Source organism: Zalophus californianus, chromosome 2 (genome assembly GCF_009762305.2).
Source record: "Zalophus californianus isolate mZalCal1 chromosome 2, mZalCal1.pri.v2, whole genome shotgun sequence".
In the NCBI taxonomy this organism is placed as follows: domain Eukaryota; kingdom Metazoa; phylum Chordata; class Mammalia; order Carnivora; family Otariidae; genus Zalophus; species Zalophus californianus.
Window position 1 is genome coordinate 33,372,316 of NC_045596.1, and position 27,127 is coordinate 33,399,442.

Consider the following 27,127-nt stretch of genomic DNA (forward strand, 5'->3'; position numbering starts at 1 on the left):
CCCTCTGATGTGCACAGGGCCAACTCTTGCTCCCTTCAGGTAACACACTGGAAAAGTAAAGGGTAGAATTGTCAAGCTTCTGAGCAGTCTGTCAGAAATATATTTGAGGAGCCACGAAGGCCTTATAGGGACACAACATAATCATAATCTGATTCTTTAATTTCTAGGGTGGCCATGAGCCTGATACTGTGCTTCCCCTCCTCCCAAACTGCCCGGGGCAAGATTTCCAAGGCTCTGCCCCTGCAAAGTGTATAAGGAGTGAAATTTATTTGCATCTGTGTCCTCACCCAAAAGCTATACCTCATGTGGGACTTGGGAACTCCCCATTGTACCCTGGGGGACTCTCAAGTGTCTCTCTGAGTACAAAGGAAAGTTGAAGCTATGCTTAAAGCTATGGCAAAATAATATTAAACTAGCATTTTTGAGCAATTCTTACGGATCAGATTCTACGTATTCATCTCTAAGCTTTATCACAAACTTGAGAGATTCATATTACCATTTCATTTTATTGATGAAGAAACTGAGATTCAGTGGCTTGCCCAAATTCTCACAAGAATTAAGTCTGAGAGAGGTACATTTGAACTCATTGCCCATGCTCTTTTGTTCATGCCAAGAAATGTGTCCCCTTAGCTCAAAGCATGTCTCCAGCCCAGTCTGGAGCTGGCTGGTGATCCCTCATGACAGTTGATTGGTAAATTTTCAGGAATTTTGTGAACAAATTGCTAAAGACAGCCATTATTAAAAATCAAATTATATAAACTTATAATGAAATAAATTATATTTAAAAAGGTAATAAATAGGGACTCCTGGGTGGCTCAGTCAGTTAAGTGTTTGCCTTTAGTTCAGGTCATGATCCCAGGGTTCTGGGATCGAGTCCTGCATTGGGCTCCTTGCTCAGTGGGAAGACTGCTTCTCCCTCTCTCCCTGCTGCTCCCCCTGCTTGTGTGCTCTCTCTCTGACAAATGAATAAAATCCTAAAAAATAAATAAAAAGGTAATAAATACTCAACACCTGAATAAGGTTAGTTACACCTATTTTATCTGTGTGGTGGAAATACCAAAACAATGCTAGATTATTACACTTTCCTCCCAACTCTGCATTTGGTGATAGCACCGAAGAAATCAGAGAGAAAAATCTTCATGATCTGGGAAATTTGGCAATGGATTCTTAGGTATGACACCAAAAGCACAAGCAACAAAAGAAAAAAAATGGATAAATTGGACTTTATCACAATTAAAAACTTTTTCATCACAGCACATCATCAAGAAAGTGAAAAGATAACCCACAGAATGGGAGAAAATATTTGCAAATCATATATTTGAAATGGGCTTGGTATCCAGAATCTATAAAGAACTTTCACAACTCAACAACAAAAAGACAACCCGATTAAAAATGAGTAAAGAGGGGCGCCTGGGTGGCTCAGTTGTTAAGGTAAAGAACTTGAATACAAATTTCTCCAAAGAAGATACAGAAATGGTCGATAAACATGAAAACATTCTCAACATCGTTAGTCATCAGGGAAATGCAACTCAAAACCTCAATGAGATACCACTTCACATCCACTAGGATGGCTATAATAAAAAGAAAGAAAGAAAGATAAAAAAGTATTGGCAAGGATATGGAGAAATTATAACCCTCATACATTGCTGGTGGGAATGTGAAATGGTGCAATTGTTATGCAAAACAGTTTGGCGGTTCCTCAAAAATTAAACATAGAATTTCTATATGAGGTAGCAATTGTACTCCTAGGTAGGTACATACCCAGGAGAACTGAAACAAGTGTTCAAACAAAAACTTGTACATGAATATTCATAGCAACATTATTCATAACAGCCAAAAAGGAGAAACAATACAAATGTCCATCAACTATTGAATGGATAAACAAAATGTGGTATATCCATACAACGGAATGGATTTTGGATTATCTCATCTTGCACCAAAATATTTTAAAAATCTATGCTCATCCTCTTGCCAAGTTTTTTTTTTTTACTCTGGACTGGAATTTTGCCACTGATTTCCTAATCTCCCTCCTACATTTTGCCTCCTCCTTCTCCGTGTTGGGTGGGCATGACACAGAAGCCAGAGATCACAGCGGATGTTGATCAATCAGAGTGGCTATTGGCTGATACCCATGGGCTCTCAGCTGAACCATCATGACAGTGCTCAATAGTCTGACTTGACAGAACGGGCCCTTGAAAAGGTAGCTGTCACAATTCAAAAATTCTGCTTCTCTTTTGATAATACCTGACTTTCAAAACTATTGTCTTACAATGGACTGAAAAGAAACTGACCTCCTGGCTGGTCTCTCACTCTTTGAGTCACTGAATCCCATTATCGCAGGTATGGGGAGTCGCAGAACACCATGATTAAGGCAAATGAAAAATGCATCCACTGAAATTTTCCAGAAGTAGGGGTGCCTGGGTGGCTCAGTCGGTTAAGCGTCTGCCTTTGGCTCAGGTCATGATCTCAGGGTCCTGGGATGGATCCCCACATCAGGCTCCCTGCACAATGGGCAGCCCTCTCCACCTCTTATACTCTCTGGTGCGCTCTCTCTCGCAAGTAAATAAATAAAATATTTTTTAAAAAAGAAATTTTCCAGAGGTAATATTTCATTATAAAGGGTCATCCTTTTAAAACCCATAGTTTTAACCCACTTTTATGTAGCCAATTACCTTCTGGACTTGGCCTGGATTCTCTACAGGTGTTTCAAGTTCAGTACATCTCCAAAGTGAGCTTGTCAAGTGCTTAACCAGATGTGCTACTCCCTCTATACTCTTCAGTTAAGTAAATTGCAATCCAGGGATCTGGTTAAGAATGTGGATTCTGGGGGTGCCTGGGTGGTGCAGTTGGTTAAGCACTCGACTCTTGGTTTCAACTCAGGTTGCGATCTCAGGATTGTGAGATCAAGCCCCACGTTAAGCTCTGCACTCAGCAGTGGAGTCTTCTTGAGATTCTTTCTCCTTCCTCTGCCCCTTCCCACCCTGCCCCACATGCTCTCTCTCTCTCAAATAAATAAATAAATAAATAAATAAATAAATAAATAAATAAATAAAATCTTTTAAAAAATTAAAAAATTAAAAAAAAAAAAAGATTGTGTTGGGGCACCTGGGTGGCTCAGTCGGTTTAGCATCTGCCTTTGGCTCAGGTCATGATTCTGGGGTCCTGGGATCGAGCCCTGCATGGGGCTCTCTGCTCAGCAGACAGCTTCTTTCTGCCTCTCCCTCTGCCTGCCGCTCCCCCTGCTTGTGCTCTCTCTCTCCCTTTCTGTCAAATAAATAAATAAAATCTTAAAAAAAAAAAGGTTGTGGATCCTGTAGTCAGACTGTCTGAGTCTAAATCCTGATTCTGTCACTTGCTGCCTGTGTGACCTTGGATAACTTATTTAATCTCTCTATGACTCAGGTTCCTTATTTACAAAGTGGGGTAAAAATAGTATCTCATGTAAAAAACAGAAGGACGAATTGAATATCTATTTAAAGAGTATTTAGAGCCCCCAACCCCCTCCTTGCTTCAGCTGGGTAAATGGCTGCCATGTCTATTCTCACTCTAGCAGGAGCCCGGGGTTTTATTCTCTGAAGAGGTCTCTGAACTGCAGGATACCAAGCATATACCCTAACCCTGACCCTAACTTAAAAACAACAAGAAGAATAATATCTCATGGAGTTGTTAAGAGGATTAAATGTGCCAATTTCTGTTAAGTACTTAACACAGGGCTACGTGATGTTAGCCGTATAAAACTGCACCACTACCCCCCCAATTATCCAGGCCAGATACTTGGAGTTATTTTCCATTTCCCGTTGTCCCATCACTAACTAGTCACCAAAGTTTATTGACTTTAACTTAACACCTCTTGAGTTCATTCTGTCACCAGCCCATTTGCTAGTGCCTTAGTCGAGCCCACTAACATCTCTCATCGGTAACCTGCAACAGTCTCCGAAACGATCTCCCTTTCTTTTATCCTTCCCTTCCTGTCTATTCTCCATACTCTGGCCGAACATTCTCTCTAAGATGCAATTCTGATCAAGTCATTTCCTTGATGAAAATGAATTATTGATTCCCCACCATGCTCAGGATGGATCTTACTCCTGAATGGCCAATTCTGCTCTGCATGCACCTCCCCTATAACACACACACACACACGCACACACACACACACAAAACCAGCAGCCTCTCTCTTCAAACTCACATCACCAGCCTCACCCCTATTTAGGCTTTACTTCTTTTATGCTGTTTACAGGCCCATGGCTCCCTTTATCACAAGTCCTTCTGCCCCCTCTCAGCCTTCAGAACCCAGCATAGTTTCCCCCTTCTCCAGGAATAGTTCCCTGAATCCTGAGTCTGGCTTAAGTATCCCTCCTTGGTACCCCATAAGCATAACAGTTCTCCCACTGCGCCAGAACTTTCTTGAGAGCGGCACTTTCAGCTCTCTATCCTGAATGCCTTGCACAATGTTTACTATATAACTGATGCTCAATAAATGTTCAGTGAATGAATGGAAGTTTGTTAGGTGGACATGTAGAGGTAAGAAGAGAACTTCTAAAAAGAACGAAGATCGTTTGTTTTAATGGGAGAGAATGGTAATCAGATGAAAAGAACATAGTCCACATCTTCAGCCACCAACATGGCCTCTGGCCAGAGGGGCCACTGGAGATAAATGGCTGGAAAGGCCCTACTGGAGCATACTGTCTGAATATCAGTTCTGCCTGTGACTGGCAGGAGGTAATTCTAGATGAATGCCCAGGGACCAGATTATAGAGGGCTGTGTGTGCTGTAAGCTAATGTCTGAACTTCGTACAGTCAACAAGGCAATGCCACTGAAGGTTTTTGACGTGTCATTCAGGTTTGATTTTAGGAAGATCACTCTGGCTATGGTGTGGAGGGTGAACGGAAAGTGGAAAGGGAGTAAGAATGGAGGCGGGGAGACCCACGACGAGGCTGTCTGTGCTACCGTTGTCCTTACAACATGGTACTAGGTACTGCTGGTGCTCCGTAGAGAAAATAGGATGCTGTCTCTTATTGTGGAAATCTCAAAACACAAGGAGCCAGACACTCCCTCATGCGATTACCCCATGGTGAGATCAAACTTGGGGGGAAAGAAGTACATGAACTCTCAGATACCAGGGGGAACATTCCGGGGAAAGCGGAAGTGAAGTCTTCAATCTCCCTTCCGTCGGTGGGATATCCTAGCTCTATTTGGGGTAGAGTGTTTAAATGAAAGTGTCAAGCTATTGTGGTATGTTCTTTAAAACTTCAAATTCCAAGTTCTTTTTGAATGGACGTATTTAACATTTGGGTGAAAAAGCTGTTCTGAGAGACGCACCGATGTATCTGTTGCACCCAAAATGTAGGGCTGATGCTGAGCCAACCAAGTCACTTTCCAGACTCCCTCAGAACCATAGCGCTCTTATCCTTTGAAATGCTCTCATTTCCCGAGTCGACCCAACAAGGGTGTGAATGGTGGCTTTTCCACCCACAGCTGTGAAGCCTTGGCAGTCATTTATGGGACTTAAAATAATGGTAAGTGCCTCATAGAGTTGTCATGAGGTCTTAGTGAGACACTGTGTTTAAAGTCTTTGGCACCTCACAGTCACGCCATATTATTTAATTTAGAGTATCACTGTCATCTTGGGCAAGCCATGTATCCTCTCTGGGTCACAATTTCTTCCTTGATAACATGGAGATAAGGTTCACCATTGTTTCTTTAGGTCCCACCACAATGCCTGGCACATAACAGATGCTCAAAAAAAAAAAAACCCAAAAAACAAAAAAACCCCAAAATACATTTGTTGAATAAACGAATGAATGAAGAGGAGAAAAGGAAGGAGAAGAATGTCTTTTTTAACTGTCTTAGGGATTGTCCTGAGGCTCAAGTGAGGTAGAGCTGAAGACAGCCTTCTGTGGACAGTCAAATGCTATTCAAAGGTAAGCTGATAATATCACCATTTTAGAATAAAGAAGTTCCCTTGAGTGGCATGTCTTTCTAGGATTTTATTCAGTATGTCTCATACACGGGCCATTGGTCCTTAACATTATTCAATTAACTCTCCAAGGGTCTAATTATTTGGCCCCTGGCAACTCAGACTTCCTAGGCTGACCTCCCTCTGGGCTGCCTTTGTGGTACATGCTCATGCACAGTTGGAGGACCTCCTGATCCTTAGTTATTCTCTTTATCCTCCTGGGTATAGCCTTAAATGCCAAAATTAGAACTTTACTCCTCAGTTTACTGAACAAGGGATTTGCCCTTAGTGAAAAATGAAAATGAAAAATGAAAAATTCCTTCCCTTCCTGAGAGTGGAGTTCGATACAAGGGACGCTGGAGTGCAAGAGATTTGGAGCCATGGGGAATAAAAGAAGGACAATCCCGCAGGGCCCAGAAACTTCTAAAGGTTTCGTGCCCCATCCTCCACCATGTGTGCTGGGTTTTTATTCTCTCCTTTCCAACGACCTTTATGGTGAAGTGACTCTGTTAGGAGATCAGCATAAACTTCTAGAAGAACAAATTACTTAACTCCTTACAAAATGGGTATATGATAATTACCCACCCTCGACTACTCACCCAGACATAAACCCTTGTCCCCAACTCTGGAGTTAGTCTGTGTTCAAATTCAGGCTCTTCACTTACCGGCTATGTGACCTTGGGGGAAGTTATTAAACCTCTCTCTGCCTCCTTGCTTTTTATCTCTAAAAGGGATGATAGTAGCAGTGATCTCAAGTATGACAAAAATGACCCATGTGAAACTAATCTGTGCTGTTAGAGGTCAGAGCAGTGGTTACCCTTGGGGAGGAGGTAGTGACTGGATGGGGCCATAGGGAATCTTCTGGCATGGCGGTCATGTCTCTTACCTGGATGCTGGTGACATGGATATACTGTTCCTGAACATTCTTCAAGCTATATGTGATATGTGCACAATTCTAGATCCACATTATTTTTAATAAAGTTTTTTTTAATCCATGTAAACTACACAACATATAGTAAGCCTTCAATCAGCATAGGAGTTACTGTTAGTTCATTACACTCATAAATTATTCTTACCTCTTGCTGAATGAACACCCTCTAAGTCTTCAACATTATTCCAAAGAATAAGGAAAATGAGGAATAAGAAGAAATACAGAGAGCAAGGGATATTTGCACTTAGGTGTCAGGAAATGATGCAAAATAGATTATTTTCTTTATCGTCTCTTATGCTCTGAATGCTTCCTTCAAGAAATGCTAGAGCATATTTAGACTCAGCCACATTTCCAGAATTTCTCCTCTTAGGGGCGCATCTTATTTGGAAAGGGGAGATTAAGGGCCTGTCAGGAGCTGGGGTTGCTTAGCACTTTGTGTAAGATTGAGAAAGTATCAAGTGGCCATATTTGAATCAGGGTTGGGGTGAAGCTGGTGAGGCTGATAGAAATACCATTTCCTGGTACCACCACTCTTTAGAATAAAGGTCCTGCAAACAGAGAGAAAAATTCCCTGCAACAAGCAAACTGGAATGGCCCAGTGTTATCCTAATACCATAAGCTCAAAAGTCTTGACCCAGGGCTCCCAGCAAGGTCATCTCAGAAACAACTGGACTTCAGCAACTTGTCTTACCTGCCTCAGAATGACTAAGGCCTATTTAAGCCTCGTGGTTGGTTAATCATTAATGGAAAATTTTGACAAACAAAGTAGAGCAAGCCAAGAAAGAAGGATGGCTAAAAATTAGCTCAGGAAAGGTCATATTTCTTGCAAATGCAGGGTTTGGTGTTGCATTTGGTTGTGGGTATAATTGTGTGGAACAGAGTCACAGGAAAATATAAGCCCACCGAGGAAGCCAGTGAGTCCTGGAAGATTTTCCTTGAAACCGTGCTCTGCCCTCACAGTCCTGTGGAGGACTATAGGCCTCCCTCACCTTTGCTGAGAAGTCTGTGTGTCTGTGGGGCTGCCACAAGGAGAGTGGGGAAACCCTGGCCAGCACATGTAGCTATAGTCTGATTTCCGAGAGGAAAGGGAGGAAGGTTCCAGAGGCTGGAAAGTGGACCTAAGGAAGGAAGGGGTGGGGAACCCTAAGAGCCCTGGCTGACCCCATAAACTCTCCACCACAAGATTAAGGTTGGTGGGCATTGCCTGGGACCAGGAAGACAAAACGGTGGGAGTTGCCCACTAGGGGGAGTGCTCAGATGCACCATGCTGTTGACTGAGAGAAAGCTAGGTTTCTTGGCAGTTTAGTAAATGCAGGGCTCCGCCATTTTCTGGAACTCAAAGTTCTAAGGAAGAATGATGTAGGGTTCTTCCCACTACCTTGTTTTAGGGGCCAAATCTCTTCCTTCTACAGCTAACACAGGCCCATGAACCCTGTTTAATGTTGAACGGGACAAAGGTTGAGTTTCTTCACTGCACACCCTTTCTCTTTCTCCGAGATAGCCATACTCAGCTTGTTCCGGGTACCTGATAATTCCATGTTTTTTTTTCTTCTACACCTGGCTACTTCCTGTTCCCTCTTCTCTCTGCTCAGCTGCCCTAACTCCTATTCATTCTGTAGATCTTTGCTCAGATGTGACTTCTTTCCCCCAGTCCTTCTTCACCCCCTGCGCAAGCCTACGGGGGGCTGCCCCCTCCCACTTCATAGCGCTTGCAACACTATCTTATCACACCTGGGTGTTTCTGGAGGGCAGAGGGTCAATTTTGTTGATTGTTGTCTCTCCAATGCCTCATGCTGTCCTGGCACACAGTTGGCATTCAATAAATGTTTATGAACCAATGAAAACAAAAAGGAATCAAAAGGGATAAAACAGAAAGGCTTAATAGAGTTAATATAGCAGAATGCATTCCACTACAGGGGAAGGGAAAGGAAATGTGTTTCTTGAGTGCCTACAACATACCAGGTCCATTAATTCATCTGACTTATGCAATAACATTGTGAGGTCTGGATTATTATTATTATATATTTTACCAGTAAAGAAACTGGTGCTCAGAGAGGCAAGGCGTCTTTTCTGAAGTCACATGTCTGGTAACTAGCAAAGCTGGGGTTTTAACGCCCAGGGAGATGGACTACAAACCCAGCCTTGTTCCACAAGGTCAGGGTGTTTGTCCACAGAGGCAAGTCTTTGGGCAACCAGATTTTTTCCAGGTAAATTGGTGTAAGAAGTTAGGAGACAGAGGAATAATGAGTATCTAGGAAGGGATCACCGAAAAGGGAAAAGAGGAGAAAGAAAAGGCTGTATCCAGTCCAACAGCTTACAACTTGAAATTGAAGCAAAACACTTTGTGGAGGTCTCCTGAACCTCATTTTGTACTGAAGCCTAATCCTGCCCTTGACCTTGGGTGGTCAGAGATGGGGAATGTGTCAAGAAAGTGGTAGGGCAAGGATAAAGTGAGTACGTCTGTATCAGCCTACCCAGTCATTTTTATAAAAGCTGAAGATGTGTTTGTTTTTTTTTTTTAAGGGTCATGGTGTCAAAATGTCATTTCATCAAAACAGCCATGCCAAAATGTCACATTTCATGTTAAAAAAGAAAAAACAAAAACCCAACTCTGGTAGAAGCTGAGTGCCCAGAAGACTTGTAAGGTAATAATTGAGATAATATTCTATATATATTTCTGTTCAATAGCCAAGCACTCTAATATCCTTAAAACAGAGTTTAATAAGCCGGGAAGGTCAATTATAGCTAACAAAACACGCCACACACAGTGCGTGCCATGTAACAGCATCTGGTGTATGTTGGACTGTTATGGGATTATCCTTCACTAGAAAATAAAACCAGAGCTTTGTTTTCTAACTGTTCTGACTTTCAACTAAGTAACTGCTTATGTATATTGTCATGACAGATATTTTCGGAATAAAAAAGTGGGGCACCTATTCTAGTGAAGATTCAGAAGGGTATAGCTGACTTCCTATGACAGTTCTTTAGCCTTCTCTACCACCTCTGGCACAGCCTTGTAGATAGAATTCCTTAAATCTCCCAGCGTGGACATTTTTAGCAGCTCTCCATAGAGCTGCGAGGTCTTGCAGGCTGAGAAGAGGCATTCTCAGCCATTTGGCCTTCAGGTCTCATCCAAGGAAAGAGGCCGCATACGGAACCATACTAGAACCCAATGGAAAACTGTACTCGTAGAGCAGCTTTGCTTTTCTTTCTCTGGTCTCTGAGGTGGGCTGTTGGCATGACTGGTTTTATCCACTTCCAGGGTCAGTGTACTGTTGGCAAGAATCCGGGACTTGGAATCTGAGCACAGATTTCAGTCCAGGTCCTTACCAGCTGTGTGACCTTGGCCAGTTACACTGCTTACTTCATTGAGTTTTTGTGAGGTCCACATGAGATTATGGAAGCCAAAGAGCCCAATGAGTCACGTCATCATAGCATTTGTCCCTACCCACCATGCTGTTTATCTGCTCAATCTGCGTTCTCCCACCGGAATGTAAGCTCTACTCGTGCACGATTTTGTGGGCTTATTCATGCTGTGGTTGCTATAAGCACACAGAACCAACCCTGGCACCTGGTAGAAGTGTGATAACACATTTTATATGATTATTCTTTTTCTAATGAGATCAAACTCTGTGGTTCTGCAATTTGAAGAGCATCTGTACTCTTCTCCTAGAACAAAAAGAAACCAGCAGATCTTGTTGCCCTTGAAAATATTGCCTAATGATCTGTCATCTTGGGATGTTTGCTGGTCCCTCCTGCCTCTAAAAAAGAGCTTTATCTTTTTAAGAGGAAGCAAGAAGTTACCATTCCCAGAAATGTGAGAAGGAAGGCCGTAACCCAGACCGCTCAAGACTAAAAGATAAAATTCTTAATCAATGGTAAAGCCATGTGGGGCAAGTGCTTTAGAAGTAATTCTATTGACAACCTATCACCTGCCCTTGAACCATTTGATTGGCTTTGCTAATGGACAATGTTTGAAGTTAGTGATGCTCTCTAGAGAGAAGGGAAGGAAGTATCCAGCTAACCTTGCTGTGCACTGTGAAAATGAGGAACACAAGGCTTTGGTTTCTGAATGCAGTGACGGACCTTCAGGTCACCCAGCATGTTCACAAGATCACCAAACAAACTCAATGTCACATCAACTGCTTCCATTTATAGAGGTCTGAGTGTGGAGCTCTTGGGATCATAACCATCGGGACTGACAGCAGTGACAGGCTTAGCCACATCCTATTCCAGTCCAGATGTTGAGTAGAATTTGGGTGCTTAACCTTCAACCACCTAAGCTCAAGTTTGATGATACTGATAATGCACAACTTTTACTATATAACCCATCTTCAATGTAATTCCAAGCCAAAAACATGAGAGTAACTTGCTGGTTTCTCTGGCTGAAAATACTGAACTAGTTGCTTCCTTCCATACCGTAAGGGTTTCTCTAATTTTGTTAGGGAAAAAAAAAATCAGTATAAAGAAAACACAATTTAAAATAAGGTCTCGAAACTGCTTTAAAGAAAGCTTTATTTACTACATACATCCTAAGAATGTATTGTAAATGGAGAAAGATCTAAATAAACTTAAAAGCTTTTCAAATACAAAGCAACTAAAGATAACTAAACTACTAGCAATGTTTGAAAACAGAGAACACTAAAGTTTTTTTTTTTTTTAACATTTAGTTTGTTCTTAACCCTTAAAAAAAAAAGTTCACATTTCAAGTTATAAACTTACCTCAGTAGTGTACGTGAAATGGTTTTGAAACAGAAACAGACCATAGAAAGGAGGCTCACCGATATCTGTTTTTAAGGTAGTTTGGTAGTTGCCATGTTAAGATATCAATTTTTCTTTTCATTATTATTATTTTTTTGCAAATAATTTACAGGCATATGTAAAATACAGTAAGACTGCTAGGTCAGAGTCTCATCCAGTGAACTCTGTGACAATCCTTCACTGGAAGTTCTTTCACACCGAGTCAAGGGATGAGGATCTGATCCAAATTGCATTTTGTTGGATTACTCATTCCAACAGATTCGAGTTTGGATGCAGCTTGCTGGGTACATCATCAGGAACATTGCACGATTATTTTATGTCATTTAAGAACGATGGAAAGAAATGTTAGAAATGTTTAAAGGCCTTTGTAGGCACTCAATAATTTTACAGAATAGTTAAATAAATATTGCTTATATATAAAAAATTCATCCCACCCTAAGATGAGGGGGAGGGAAAAGGCATTTGGGAATCTCTTAATTTAAAATTTAAAACAAAACTAAAATACTTGCTAAAGGCATGATCCTATTATTAATCCATAAATAAGAATTCAGCCATTAGCAAAAATTCAGTGAGTGGAAAGATTTTATAGATCTCTAATGTGACATAAACACACAACTGTGTCCTTGCTACCTATTGCACACCTCAATTCCTTGATGGAGCCTTTAAAAAAAAGTTCCAAGTTGATGTATTTTATAAAGCAGATGACAATCTTAACATTTTACTGTATTTTACATTCACTCTGCTAAACAAAAGCCTTGAAACAGGCACAACACTGCAACAATACATTTACTTCCTAATAATAAACAAAACTTTTTAATAACATTGAAATAAAATGGTTTCACTCTGCATTAAACTATATACCAAGAACTTCCGCAACATTAAACAACTAAAAACCAGCATTAGATTATTTACAAGCTATCTTTTAACTTCTACAGGTCTCTCCTCCTCCTCCTGGATGTGCGCACCCCAAGTCGGCTCACCTACCGCGTGCACAGCAACAGAGGAAAGCCCTGCTCAATAAACATAATATTTCCAATACCCTTGACGACCACAGACAATTTGCATTGAAACATGATAAGGCAGCTAGAAGCATAACTTTCTGCGACAAGAGTCTCCGGGGGCCTTGCCGACAACAACATTCACTGTCTCTACAAACTCATACTTCAAAAACGAATAAAATAAAAGCATTAGAAAAGGAACTAAGGTTTTATATGAGACATTAAATAGCTATGCAAAAATGTCTTATGGAAAGTATTACAATCTTGTGCTTATGCATACTCTATTGAAAATACCTCTCTAACCAAGACAAAAAGAAAAACCCACAACAAAACAAAAAAACCCCCACAAAAACCCAGGAAGAAGTATAAAAGCCATCAAAGTTCTCTCTATCAGAGGAATTCATTTGCCCTAGACTTGCCAAACTTGGAGGTGGGGCTGGGGATAGGAAGGAAGGAATGAGTAGGGGGGTGGGGAGGGCAAGACACATGGAGAAGGAGCGGGGAAACAGGGTAATGGTGGCAGGTGAGAGCTTTCCAGTGTTTGGACTTAGAAGTGTGACAAGTCTTTTCAACGTGGGCTTAAAGAGAGATCGAGTGTTTACTTTCTTTAAAAAAAAAAAAAAAATAGTAGAACCATCTTCTTAACACGTGATAACACCATCAACCCTTAATGCAGCTGAAATAGAGATTTTACTCACTTTAAAATTGCACTTTCTAGTATAACTTTTAAAATAACATTTTATGTAGTATTTTAAAGCACTACTGTTTGTATCTTTAAATATTGAATCTATTTTTCAAAACAGTTCCCTAGCTGCTCAAATGTGCTTTTCAATATATAGTTGATATATTATCGAAGGTACTACAAAATAGAAATCTCTGGAGTGTAGAAGTTAAGAAAATAACCTTCATACTGAAAATATATCCTTAAAAATACAAAAACAAAAAACCTCTATACAAACGTACTACGGCATACAAATTTTTGAGAGATGGTATTAAGGCATGAACCGTTACAAGTCTCTTAGAAATGTATGAACAAGGGCTAAGTTGAAAACAGTCTTTAAAAAAAAAAAAAGAAAAACAACACAACTAGTGGAAACTTCATGAATATAAAATCTTTCAGGGTGATATTGGATAACATTCTTCACTTTCAGGTTTCGTGAGTGTGCTAATCCCACACGTTCTTTCTTCATAAATAGTAAAGTGTTCCTTCACGGGTAGTTTGTGGTCTGCCTCCACTCTCCTCACCAGTGTCAGTATGTCTGGTAGATGTCATGGATGGGCACCTGAATAGCAGCGGCGGGGAAGGCCTGAGGTATGTAGCCCGCGTAGCCTCCGTAGACGGCAGCGGCCGCATTCTTCTGTAGTGTGGCGATTGTGGCAGTGGCTGGAGCAGCGAACGGCACGTAACTGGCCCCGTAGATCCCAGCAGTGGGAATTCTCTGAATGTTCGGAGCCACCGTGTACACTGGGGTAATCGGGCGGCCCTGAGGGGGAGAGACAGAAAGGCTCCTTACTGACCGCACAGTGGTGCCCGTCCCATGGAGTCAGCCCATGCAGGCCCTGGCTCCATTCGTTCTTCCCGTTCCCCGGTGTGTGACACAGGGAGAGGTGAAGGCAAAGGTTTTTCATTCTCAGGATGGGGAGGCAGACGGGCAAAATAAATAATTGTTGTAAGGGAAGGTGGTATAAGGGCCATTAAGGTAAGTTGGAGTTGCATCCTCAAGGCTCCGAGTTCAACTGGTCAAAGTGACGGAACTGCCAAGCGAAGGGAAAGTTTAAATACGCTGGAATCGTCGATCTTGCCATTCCTTTCCAGCGGCCTATGCCCCAGAGCCAGCTAGAAAAGGGAGTGGAGAATCTACCCTTTGCTCAGTTGATCTCACTGTAATTAAAAATATGGTTCCTAAAATACACGCCAGCCGCCTCAACTCTTATTTAACTGACGGAACATGGTGCTTCAAAAACGGGAGGGGACAACAGACAGGGACAATGTTACAGAACCCAGGGTAGAGATCTCCGTAGGCGCAGCTTTTTAAGCTGTGACCTAAAAACCGTGTGACCACAGACAATTTTCAGTAAGTGTGATTGATGATTTCGACCATCTCCCACCTAAGGTATGACACCCACGATATATACAGTTGACCCTTGAACCACACGGTTTGAACTGAGTGGGTCCACTTCTATGTGGATTTTTTCCGCTAAGTTCAGCTATGTATGTACTTTCTCTAGCTTATGATTTTCTTACCCATTTTCTTTTCTTTAGTTTACTCTCCTGTAAGAATGCAGTATATAATCCATATAACATACACAATCTATGTTTCATCGACTGTTTATGTTCTCAGTAAGCCTTCTGGACAACGGTAGGCTGTTAGTAGTTAAGTTGTGGCGGAGTCAAAAGTTTTATAGGGATTTATTTACAACTGCATGGGGGGGGCACACCTAACCCTTGTGTTGTTCAAGGGTCAACTGTACAGATGGGTGTAGAGGCTTAGAAAAGGAACCAACTCACTTGGGAAGCTGGAGGAAGCATCGTGGAAGCAGAGACATTTGAGGTGGATCTTGAAGGATGAGGAGGAGTTTCCACAGGAAAAGGAAGTAGGGAAAGGCAAGCTCGCTACAGCTGCCTCACGGCAGATGCCACCACGGACTCCATCAGAGTCCCTGCCACTTGCTCTTCTCTACTTGAAAGCCTGACACGCTATGTTTTCCAAGCAAACAGGTGTAAAGAGTGAAGCCTGGGGTTCAGTATTTCCCAAAGGGTTTGCTCTGGAGCCAGTTCTGTGAGATGCTTTATGGAAAGGGGGATTTGTGGTAAAATAAAACACACACTTAACAAAATACCTAGTGTGCTTTATGTTCCTCAGAATACCCTGCAGTAAACGTCGTTATGGCCTCTATGTCTTCATGCAGCGTCAAAGTAAACAATTCAGGATACACGAAATGGAGAATTCGATTTTTAAAAATGAGTTCTTCCTGGATTTTCGTAAGGGAATTAGTTATCATTCATTTACAAAATTTGCAAAGGAGAGTCACAAAATTACATTCAAAGGAAGTCACCATCTAAGAGCCATTTTTCCACTGTAACCAAAATAGTAATTCTACTAAATGATAACAACAACCGAGGGACTGTGGTCTGCCAGGCACTATTCTAAGTGCCTTATTTGTATGACGTTATGGAATCATCACAACCACCAATGAAGCTGGTACTATGATTATACGGAGCGGTTTGGATGTGTTAAATGACCTGCACAAGGTGACACAGCTTTTAAGCAATGAAATGTGTGACTCTGGAGCCTGCACTTTTAGCCCTGTATTATCTCGTCTCCTACAACACTGAAACAACGAGTATCTCATTGGCAAGAGAGACATCCAGGAGACAGGATTTCCAAGGCTCAGGTGGATGGGAAAGATTCTACAGAAGTCACAAGACTGAAGACACCACACAGAAGAGAAGCTGTGAGCAAAGGTGGGGAAGGAGGCTGGCATGGTAAGACTGGACTGGGAGGAGGAGGAGTGGGAATGGCTGCGTCTGCTTAGAGGAGAGGATTAAAGGCAGATTTTGTGAAGCTTCATACAGCTGTATCTCTACAGATAGTTCTCTCTCCACGCACACTCTTATATACCTTTATATGGATATACATACTGAAATATTCAATACAGGTGGGGGGAGAGAGAACTTCATTTATTTATTTTTTTAAAGATTCATTTATTTATTTGAGAGTGAGAGAGATCTTGGGGTGGGGAGGGGCAGAGGGAGACAGAATCTCAAGCAGACTCTGCTCTGAGCACAGAGCCCGATGTGGGGCGCAATCTCACGACCCTGAGCTGAAATCAAGAATCAGAACCTTACCCGACTGAGCCCCCCAGGCGCCCTGAGAGAACTTAAAAAAAAAAAAAAAAAATCTTCCTCGAACTGCAATTTGGAATGTGAAAATGTGAGCGATCTCCCTGGACTTTGGGAGTCAGCCGCTTAACAGTAAGAACATTGAGTTAAAAATTATCCAGCGTCATAAAAAAAAAAAAATCGTATGTACAATATCATGACACCGTGAAGAATTACATGTGTCATTTTTGCATATGGCTTCCCATCTTTCGTACAGTGATGACATTAGGGTAGTACAATTATTATTTGAAACTTTTCTGTCCTGGCATGATTTACAGGACCCATTTTTCCTGTCGCCCCATCCCACACTTCATCAGAGAGCTAGGCACACCGCGAATTCTCCTGCCGACAGGGAAATGAATCCATGCTAAAGGGAGGCCTCCCACACGGATGTCGGATGTCGAAGACCCCAGCAAGCGCTCTACCTGGAATGGGGGCGGCGTTGACACAGCGGGAATGACAGCGGCGGCGGCGGCTGGGTCTGGCTGCACGGCGATGGGGCTGATCATGTGCTCCATTGTGTGGATTTTGCCGTCTTCGATCATTTTAGGGGCTGGCGCTGCCTGAAACATGGAATACTGGGCCCCGATGGCAGGGATGGCCACTGCAAGAGAAGGGACAGGGAAATGCACATCGCTTGAAAGTCCCCGAGGAAGATCCGCTTTCTTGCTATTTTTCTCTTTTTTTAAAGATTTTATTTATTTGACAGAGAGAGAGAGACAGCGAGAGAGGGAACACAAGCAGGGGGAGTGGGAGAGGGAGAAGCAGGCTTCCTGCCGAGCAGGGAGCCCGATTTGGGGCTCGATCCCAGGACCCTGGGATCATGACCTGAGCCGAAGGCAGTCACTTAACCAACTGAGCCACCCAGGTGCCCCAGCTTTCTTGCTATTTTTCAAAGCCAAGTGTGGTGGTCACGGGCCTCCCCGGCTAACTGATGCTCCCTCAGTCCAGGTACCAAGGCGCTACCCAGGAAGGAGAGGGGAGCTGGCAGGTACGTCCCCCGAGCCCTGCTCGACCCGCAAAAGGAACCACGTGGGTACGGAAGGAGTCTCCCAACAGATGCTCACAGAAAGATGTCCAGAGTTAGGTGTCTGCACTAACATTTTTCCTCCTGCTGCTACAGAGAAATCTCATCTTGAATCCCACAGCACAGGAAAGGGCCTTCTGACTGAGAGGGGAGGCTCAGAGTGAGAAGTGAGATCAGAGGCTCAAGGCCCACTAGGTGCGAGCAGGAGTGAGCCTGCTGGCCCTCATCACTCACCTGGCTCATTACCAGACCCGCCACCCTTTCGCTTTCACGTTTTAAGAAGCAGGTGCTGGGGAGGGTTTCCTTCTGGGGAACTCAGAGGTCTGTGCATGCCTTCCCCACTCTGTGTTTCAGATTTCAGCATTACTGATTCAAGGAAAAATACTTAATAAAAAGTGGCAAATTCCCTCATTTTCTAATGTCCACTCAGTAGCGAAGCAGCAGAGTGACTGGTTTTAGGATGGGCCCTGCCAACTCAAAGATGTGTTCCTATGAGTAAAGTCCAAGGGATTCCACTTTAACCAGGGGCTCAAACATTACTCAAGGGATTCTATTTTAACCAGGGGCTCAAACAGACAGCAGTTAATGAATGCCAACATATAGAAAGAGGTAACAAGGAAAAAATTCTAGCCCTGGTTTTGGGGGAGTCTGTGAGTATGTGGTATGTGGGCGTGTTTAAGCAAGACTATAAAATGCATACACAGAGGGGGCTTTCATTCATGTTTTTTCCTACAACTGTAGGTATATTTACTCTACTACAAGCTGACTTGATATGAGGTAAAGAAACAAATGATTGCAGGCTAAACAATGGTATGGCCTTTCAATAAAATGGACCTAAAACGTTAACAAAATCCTTCACCTGCCTTTTCAATCATATGGTCTTGTGGCCAGATACTTCACTAGAAGTTTTAATTTTTTGGATGAATTAGAAATAGAGGCCAAGGGGATGGGGACCTGAGGCAATAAGGAGTTTAAGCTACACTGGGGTTGTACTGAGTACCTCTGGATTGTTTCGGCTATCGGTCCATAGGAACTTCTACGTCAGGCCCCAGGACACGACTATACACTTAAAAGATGGCTTAAGAGTTCTTTTCTCTAGTTAAATCTTAAACTATTGCAACTTGCCAACAGGAGTCCCTCTTCCAAAAGGTAGAAGTGACAACTCCCATATCCAGGCTCTGTTTTATGGCATTACAGCGAGATACGTGATCAGTTTAACATTGCTTATAGCGTCAGTGGCATTTATAAGGAAATCCAGTGTAAGGAGTCACCTGACTGAGAACTTACAACATTTTTTCACAGGAAAAAAAGATTATCATTGGATTATCAAAAGGAAGCTCTACTGGGAAAGGCTTTTTAAGCCCTATGTGGCAATGCAAACCTATGCCCCAAATGCAGATTCCTTGAATCTCTTAGCTAGGGGAGGGAGTGTACAGTCCTCAACTAGAAGAAAATCAGAGTAGCTGAGCTTCAAGGGGAGGATTCTCTCCAAGAGCTCTTCGATCTACCCTCCCTGAAACCAGGAAGAGGGCTGAGGAGGATCGCTCTGACTGTCCACGAAGGAATTTTCCCCATGTTTGGATGCCTGTGCAATGTGTGCTAGTAGGGAGCTGGTGCCACGACGCTCTCTTCATGGAGTTCCTCACAAGTTAGGATCAGAAAGAAGACCCAACTTGTGTTAGGTGACCAATGGGCACTATTAACACTGGCAAACTGGTTTGTGGGGCCTGGAGGTGAAAGCAACGTTCAAGGTCTCTGGCTTGAATTACTTGAGTGTCCCTACCCCCAATCTAGTGATCCAGCGAGAGGGGCAGAGAGGAGTGCTGGAAGTCAGAATCCAGGAAATGAGCAGCTGCAAAAACTTGCACCGCTGCCTTGTTCCCAGGTGTTCTGGTTTGTTCTAACACCACGACAAAGGACACTTGTGTTTTGTGCTCCCGAAGGGGAATTTTCTACCCTTTCCACCAACTGTCAGAACCGGCGATCAGCTGTACCCTCTGGCCACTGACTGCTGGTATAGCAATAGGGCTCGAGGAGGGAGAAGACAGCTTGAGCTCAAAGAAGGTACAGAAGAGCCTCCTAGTCTTCCGTTGTCTTCCTCCGCCCCTCCCCACCACTCCGACTCTGCCTACTGGGTCACAGCTTGAGAAACAGCCTAACAACTGGTGACATCAAACCCACTACTGGAAAGTTTGACTTGAACATGATCAGAGCTAGACCATCCCCTCAAGTTCTAGGAAAGGGCCCAGGAGGCCATAGTCTTTGCCTAACCTTCGGCTGCCCGTTGGAAGAGGAACACAGATGCAAATGAAAGAGCCCGAGGACATCTTGGGGCCACTTCAAAGAGAGCACTGGGGTTTCGGCTGAATGGATGCATTCTATCTCTGGTTTATACTGACCTGTACCAGGTTTAATGGCAACTGGATTGACGGCAGAGATTTCCAAATTCGGTACGAGTTCATATCCTTTTTCTTGCTGCTTTCCTTTCCCTTCATGATATCGGCTATATATACCACGGCCAGCTGAATATCCCCCGAGGTAGGAACCCCTGGGCCCTGGGGCTCTGTTGCCGGCCGCACCTCGACCCCGGCCTCTTACGCTGCCTGCTTATAATAACAACACACGCAATGATGAGCATCCAACAGTGACTGTGCAAGAGGCAGATCTTAACTCAAGGTTCTTGGCATTTAGGTGTTTGCCCTGAGTCTAAGTTGCAGGTGATGTGTAGGCTGCTCTTCAATGAGCTGGGAAGATGCTTCCAACATTCTATTCCCACCTAGATTCCTACCCTAAGTATGTCTGCTTAATGCAAGAGATGAACTTGCATGGTGAGTTCCTAGGACTGCGACCACAAGTTCAATAAAGAACATCATTCACGAGCTGTAAAAGAAGTTAGATCTGGAAGGGGATCTGTTGGTTCGCCTTCCTCATCTTATGTGTGAGAAAACTGGCCCAGGGAGGTTAAAGGGACTGATGAAAGTCACAGAGCCAGTTAATCTGATGACAACAGGACCCAGAACCTAGGTACTGGTTTCCCCGTGTAATGCCTGGTTTCATTATACCCTAGCCAATAAGTTCACCACTACCACCACGCCAACAACATCCTGCTTCCTACCCTCCAACATCCTTAAGATTTAATTTCACAAGGAGGTTTTAACCTAAGTACCCAGAGACTGGCGGACTAGCCCCACACTGGGTAGGTCCTGCAAAGGTAGTATGCAAGAAACGCTTGCATGCCCGCGTGATTTCACCGCTCACCCCATACGGAGGAATGGCCTGCATTTCCCTCAGTGCTATGGAAGCGAATGCCCCAAGTGGCAGCCAAGAACAGACCCCACAACTGACACCCAAGCGAGGGTGGGTGAGTGGGGCGAGGAGCCCATCTACCAGCTCGGCCAATTACAGCCACAACACCCCTGACGCGGCCCGGGCCCCGCGGCTCTCGGGGCCCCCCTTGCAGAATAGCCCCCACTAACCTTTCACGAAGTAGTCTCTATTGGGTCCGATGAGCGCGTTGTAGGGGTAGCCATAGTAGGCCAGCGTATAGGGGTCGCAAGAGTACACGTAGCTGGGCTGCTGCACCGCCACCTCAGCCGCGCCGCCGCCCTTGGCCGCCTTCTGGTAGCGGGAGTACTGCTCCTTGTCCACGGGCTTGGCCAGCGTCACCTCGAGGCACGAGCCCTCCAGCTCGGTGCCGTTGAGGTTGTTCATGGCGTGCACGGCGTCCTCGCGGCTGACAAAGTGCACGAAGGCGTAGTCGCGAATCTTCTTGACACGCTCCACACAGCCCGGGTTGAACTGGCCGAAGCTCTTCTTGATGGTGTCCTCGGTGGTCTCGATCATGAGGTTGCGCACGTAGAGGATCTTCACGGTCTCCATCACGTCCTCGTCCACGTCGATCTCGGGCTCGGCCCAGTCCACGGCGATCTGGTGGCCCCAGAGCTGGATGCGGCCGGGCATGAGCTTGCGGCGTGCCATGGCGGCGGCACGGTGGCTCTCGTACTCGACGAAGGCGAAGCCGCGGTTCTTCATTTTGTCGGCCGCGCTGGCGTAGACGATGACGTCCAGCACGCCCTCGGTGACCTTGGCGATCTCCTCCAGGATCTCCTCGCGCTTCTTCATCTTGGGGATGCCGCCGATGAAGAGGCGGCAGTTGTCCACGCTGCAGCACACGCCGAGCAGGCGGCCCGGGCGGATCTCGTAGTTGTTGAGCTCGCGCACGGCGCGCTTGGCCTCGTTCTTGTGGCAGTACATGACGAAGGCGTAGCCGCGGTTTTTGCCGTCGAAGTCCATCATGAGGCGCAGCTCGTAGATGCGGCCCACAGCCTCGAACACGGGCACCAGCTCGTCCTCGTACACGTCGCGCGGGATCTTGCCCACGAAGACCTCGCAGCCCCGCTGCGGGTGCGGGCCCTCCCAGCCCGGCGGCGGGCCACCGTACTTGCGCTGCCCGTTCTCCTGCACCATGCTGTAGCCGGTGCGCTCCATCAGCGCCAGCAGCGCCGCCTCGTTGGGCGCGCCGGCCACGCCTTCTGGCACCTTGGCCGAGGACGCGGCGGCGGCTGAGTCGCTGCTCATGGCTGCGGTGGAATCCTCTGCGGTCATAATGTCAAAGGCATCCACGGCTGGAGGAGACCTGGGCGGGGGGGGCTGGGGGGGTGAGAAGGAAAGGTGAGCGTGGAATCTGCACCGCGGCGAGCCTCAACTGGGCTACTTCATTCTTTTAAGACAATGCGAGACTCACGCTTAACTAGCAGGTGGTTAGATGAGAAATAAATACAGCAGCGCGAACAGAGTCTAAATTAGTCAAGTTGTTTTGCAGGAAAAACCAGAAGTGACTCGGAAAAAAAAAGTCAAGAATGAGCAAGTACTTCCGCTTAATCAGTACACCAACAGCTTTTAGGCACAGCAAACCTGTTGTAATTCGTTAGTGAAAACCTCACATTCTTGCAGCAAATGGCAACATCTTTTGCTCAACTCCTGCACTGTTAACTGAGATTGATTTCCTTTTAGTTACAGCATTTTACCCCATTTATTTCTTGGGCAGACAAAGCCTCTTTCTTTGCTTTCTTTTTAAAAACAGTCTTGTCCATTTAGGAATGGAAATAGCAGTGTATTTAAGTTGTCAAGGAAAACTTGGAGGAGGTGTTATTCTACAAGATAGATGGAGCTGTGTGCTGAAGCTTTTTACAAGAGAGAAACGGAACATCCATATTGCCAAGGACTTGGCCTAGGAACTGTGGTAAGAGCTGGTAAGTCTGATTTTTACAGTGTCATTTAGGCAAAAGTCTCGGTAGGAACCAAGTATGGATTCAGAGTCAGTCCACGAAGAGCTAGATTAAGTTCAACTGGGGGGTTTGTGAAGTAGCTACTACCTGGTGAGCCACAGTACAGTTTTTGGAGAACTGTCCCATGCATTATCTTATTCGATATTCTTAATCTCCTTACATGGAAAGCGATATTACTATAACTCCTAATTTGTCTATAGGCGCGCGCTCTCTCTCTCTCTCTAAAATAAATCAATCAATCTTAAGAAAAAGTCCATATAGAACTGTGCAAGTCTAAACCATGTCACCTTCACTCATATAGTACAGGGCTCTGTGGAGATGATTTTAAATATACAATTAAGGTTATCATTAGGAGCTTTGTACTGTGCTTTTATAAAAAGGTCCTTTAAAAAAACGAAGTTTATTTCATTTTTGGGGGCTATAAAGGTATTCAGGTAAATTTTACGGAAATTAAGAAAAGCAGGAACAGAAATCATTCCTATTATTCCTACCTAATGATAACCACAATTAAACGTTCCCATCTTTTTTTTTTTAAGTAGAATTTTTTGGAGGGTGAGGGGTGGAACTTGGCTTCCAACAAATTTACATCTTGCTGCTTTGCTTCATTTTATAAGCACTCCTCCACATTCTTAAAAACTCTGTAAAAACATTATTTTTAATGGCATAAAGTTTTATCATTCAACTGGAATCTGGAGCATGATTTGTAAAAATTTACCAAAAAAGGGCGCCTGGGTGGCTCAGATGGTTAAGCGTCTGCCTTCGGCTCAGGTCATGATCCCAGGGTCCTGGGATCAAGTCCCGCATCGGGCTCCCTGCTCCTTGGGAGCCTGCTTCTCCCTCTGCTTCTCTCTCTCTCTCTCTCTCCCTCTCTCTCTCATGAATAAATAAATAAAATATAAAAATAAATAAATAAAAAATAAAAATTTACCAAAAGGAATTGTATAGAATATTAAGAGAAATTTCAAGAATAATTAGGGTAAGTTTGATCTTCTAAAGAAACACACACACACACACACACAAAGAAATTGTAGGGACACAACAGAAATCTGAGATGTTTATTCGCCAGCTAGCTAAACCAGTACTTCCTTGGTTCATTTGCCATAACATCAAGGGGCAGTATGATTTCATGGGGAAGTGAGTGGCCACTGGAGCCAGACTGCATGGTTATGTGTGAATCCCAGTTGGATGAACTACAGCAAGGATACTTAGCTGCTCCATGCCTCAGTTTCCCTCTCTATAAAATGGGAATGATGATAACAGTATTAAGTGTAGAGGAACAAGTGAGTTAATACATACAAAGCACTCTGAATTGTGCCTAGAACATTGTAAATGTTCAAGAAACCTCCGTCGTTTATTACTGCCTTTAATCCAAACTTCTGGGTAAAACTTCAGACCAAGTCTTTCAATGTTAGGGTAATTTTGACACTTTCTCAGTTCTTTAAAAACATCTGTTTCATATGGCTTCTATTCTTATTTTTTATTTCTTTTGTTCTTTAAGTGCTTGAGACTGATTTGACAACATATCTGCTTATCATGAAGTCTTTTTTTCCTATTACAAATTTGAAAATGATACATTTGCTCCTGTAGTTTCACACTGAAACAGAAACTTCAATATCAAATTTGAACATGAAGCTCTTCCCTTCTTTCCAAAAGGGAGATAAGGATATACTCTTAAGAAGAAGACTATTTGTACAAACATGTATATGTTTGTAATCTGTGACCTAGAAAGGAAATGCCAGGACATATATAAACATGTATGAGGCAATTCAAGATCTTGCACGTTGTGCTACATAAAACATTAACTGAAGTCCAAAGGAAGACACCTTATTGCTTTGCTGAGATGAGCAGAGATGACTTTGTGTTTTCCTAATTTTACTCTGAAATCACCATTTTACACTGAGAGAAGTCTTATAATGGTCAGGCAGGCTATGGGGTGCCATCAAAATTTTTGTTTGCTTTCAGTCTGAAATCTGCTGGGGGCACTAATATAATCATTTCTTCTTTTTTTTTAATCACGTCTTTTAAAATTGTTATAGTTTATTTCTTACATCTATAAGCCAAGAATAATCTTTTTTCCTGAGCTTTCATCATCTGGAATAAATGAATCTGGCCCTCTTTTCCCTTTTTCTTTGGCCTAATTCTTTCAGTATTAAATTTGCCACTTCAGTTTTAGTAATTGTCAGGGTGCCTGGGTGGTTCAGTCAGTTAAGCGTCTGCCTTCCGCTCAGGTCATGATCCCAGGGTCCTGAGATCCAGCCCCACATTGGGCTCCCTGTTCTGTGGGAAGCCTGCTTCTCCCTCTCTCTCTGTCAAATAAGTAAGTAAAATCTTTAAAAAAAAATTACTTAAAATTTTAAGTATCTTATTGTTCATGTGTTCCTGGAAGTCATCTCATATAATTTTGGAACTAGGAGAGGAATAAAAGCATCTACACACCACACACCCTAATTTGTACCAGACATTGATGAATGTAGTGTCTAAATGAACTGTCTTTTACACTAAAAACATTGACATAAAAATAAATGAGAACCACTTCATGCTTATTAGCATGGCTATTATAAAAACAAAACACAAAATAAGCATTAGCAAGAATGTGAAGAAAACTGGAACCCTTTCACATTGCTAGTAGGAATGTAAAATGGTTCAGCTACTGTGGAAAACAATGTGGTGGTTCCTCAAAAGCTTAAACCTAGAATTATCATATGATCCAACAATTCCACTATTGGTCATATACCCAAAAGAACTGAAAACAAGGACTCAAACAGATATTTGTACACCAATGGTCCTATTATTCACAGCAGTCAAAAAGTGGAAACAACCCAAATATCCATTGATGCATGGAAGGACAAACAAAATGTGGTATGTATACTCAGTGGACTATAATTCAGCCTTAAAAAGGAAGGGAATTATAACACGTTACAACTTGGATGCACCATGAAGACATTATGCTAAGTGAAATAACCCAGACACAAAAGGACAAATATTGTATGATTCCACTTATATGAAGTACCTAGAATAGACAAATTCATAGAGATAGAAAGTAGAATCACGGTTGCCTGGAGGTGAGGGAGGGGAGAAGGGAGCATTAATGTTTATGGAGTTTCAATTAGGGATGATGAGAAAGTTCTAGAGTTGGACGGTGGTGATGGTTACACAACCATGTGAATGTACTTATGTCACTGAACTGTATACTTAAAAATAGTTTAAAAAGAGTTAAAATGGTCGGGGCGCCTGGGTGGCTCAGTTGGTTGGGCGGCTGCCTTCAGCTCAGGTCATGATCCCAGGGTCCTGGGAACAAGCCCCACATCGGGCTCCCTGCTCAGCGGGGAGCCTGCTTCTCCCTCTCTCTGCAGCTCTGCCTGCTTGTGCTCTCTCTGTCAAATAAATAAACAAAATCTTTAAAAAAAAAAAAGTTAAAATGGTTAATTTTGTTATATATATTTTACAATTAAAAAAAACTTAAAAAGAAAATGAGAAAGCTCAGAGATGCAAAAGGAACAAAAATCAAATCCCATAAAATTAGGATTTTGTTAGAGGCCATTAAAAAAATGGCACAATGAGGAGGTTTAACACATTCAAGAAAATCTTGAATGAAAGAAAATCTACAAACTCCATTCTTCTGATCTTTATGTCTAACTACCACAGTTAAACAAATTATATGGTGTGCTGCTCAATGAATTTTTAAGGCCAAATGCTTAGATATATAAAAGAGATATATGATTTGTTTAATGCCTTAAAAAAGGGCACAATACATCTAATATGACCCTTCTCTCTGAGATGTAACAGAATACCTAACTTATCACAATTAGACAAGATTTCGACCAAGGGCCTGGCAACTACGGCCATGGGCCAAATACAGCCTGCCATTTGTTTTTATAAATAAAAGTTTTATCAGAACACAGCCATACCCTTAAAAATATATATATTATCTACGGTTGCTTTTGTAGGACAATGGCAGAGTCAAATAGCTCAGAGATGATATGGCCCACAAAGCCTAAAATATTTGCTGTCTGGCTAGGTATAGACCAAGTTTGCTGACCTCTGCTCTAGGAGGTGCACAGAGAACATCACCAGGACTAAGGAGCACAGATTGCTACTGCTAAGTATTATGGTCACTTTTTCCTCGGTTCCTATGCTGAGCGACTTTATTTCAGGACCAACTTTTAAGTTCTAGCATATTTTAAAGACAGTCTTCTTGATCTGCCTTTTCCCCCCCTCAGTCGAAGTTGTTTGCCATTTAAGTGTGCAGTCAAATTTATGAGACCTGGAAGAAGAGGTATCT

General features: G+C 43.2%; 1 protein-coding gene across 2 annotated transcripts in view; it reads right to left on the bottom strand.

Moving 5' to 3' along the window:
- Positions 1-11,377: 11,377 nt before the first annotated feature.
- Positions 11,378-27,127, bottom strand: part of RBM47 (RNA binding motif protein 47) — a 67,647-nt gene continuing 51,897 nt past the window's right edge. Inside the window, exons 3-6 of one of the 2 annotated variants that reach the window (XM_027598334.1) lie at positions 21,034-22,207; positions 19,957-20,160; positions 16,956-17,134; positions 11,378-14,131 (exon numbers count right to left, since the gene is read on the bottom strand). In XM_027598334.1, the coding sequence (XP_027454135.1) occupies positions 13,898-14,131; positions 16,956-17,134; positions 19,957-20,160; positions 21,034-22,162 (1,746 nt within the window). In that variant the 5' untranslated portion in view covers positions 22,163-22,207 and the 3' untranslated portion in view covers positions 11,378-13,897. Of the gene's footprint in view, positions 14,132-16,955; positions 17,135-19,956; positions 20,164-21,033; positions 22,208-27,127 lie in introns of both variants that reach the window. The other variant, XM_027598333.1, reaches the window with a different exon arrangement.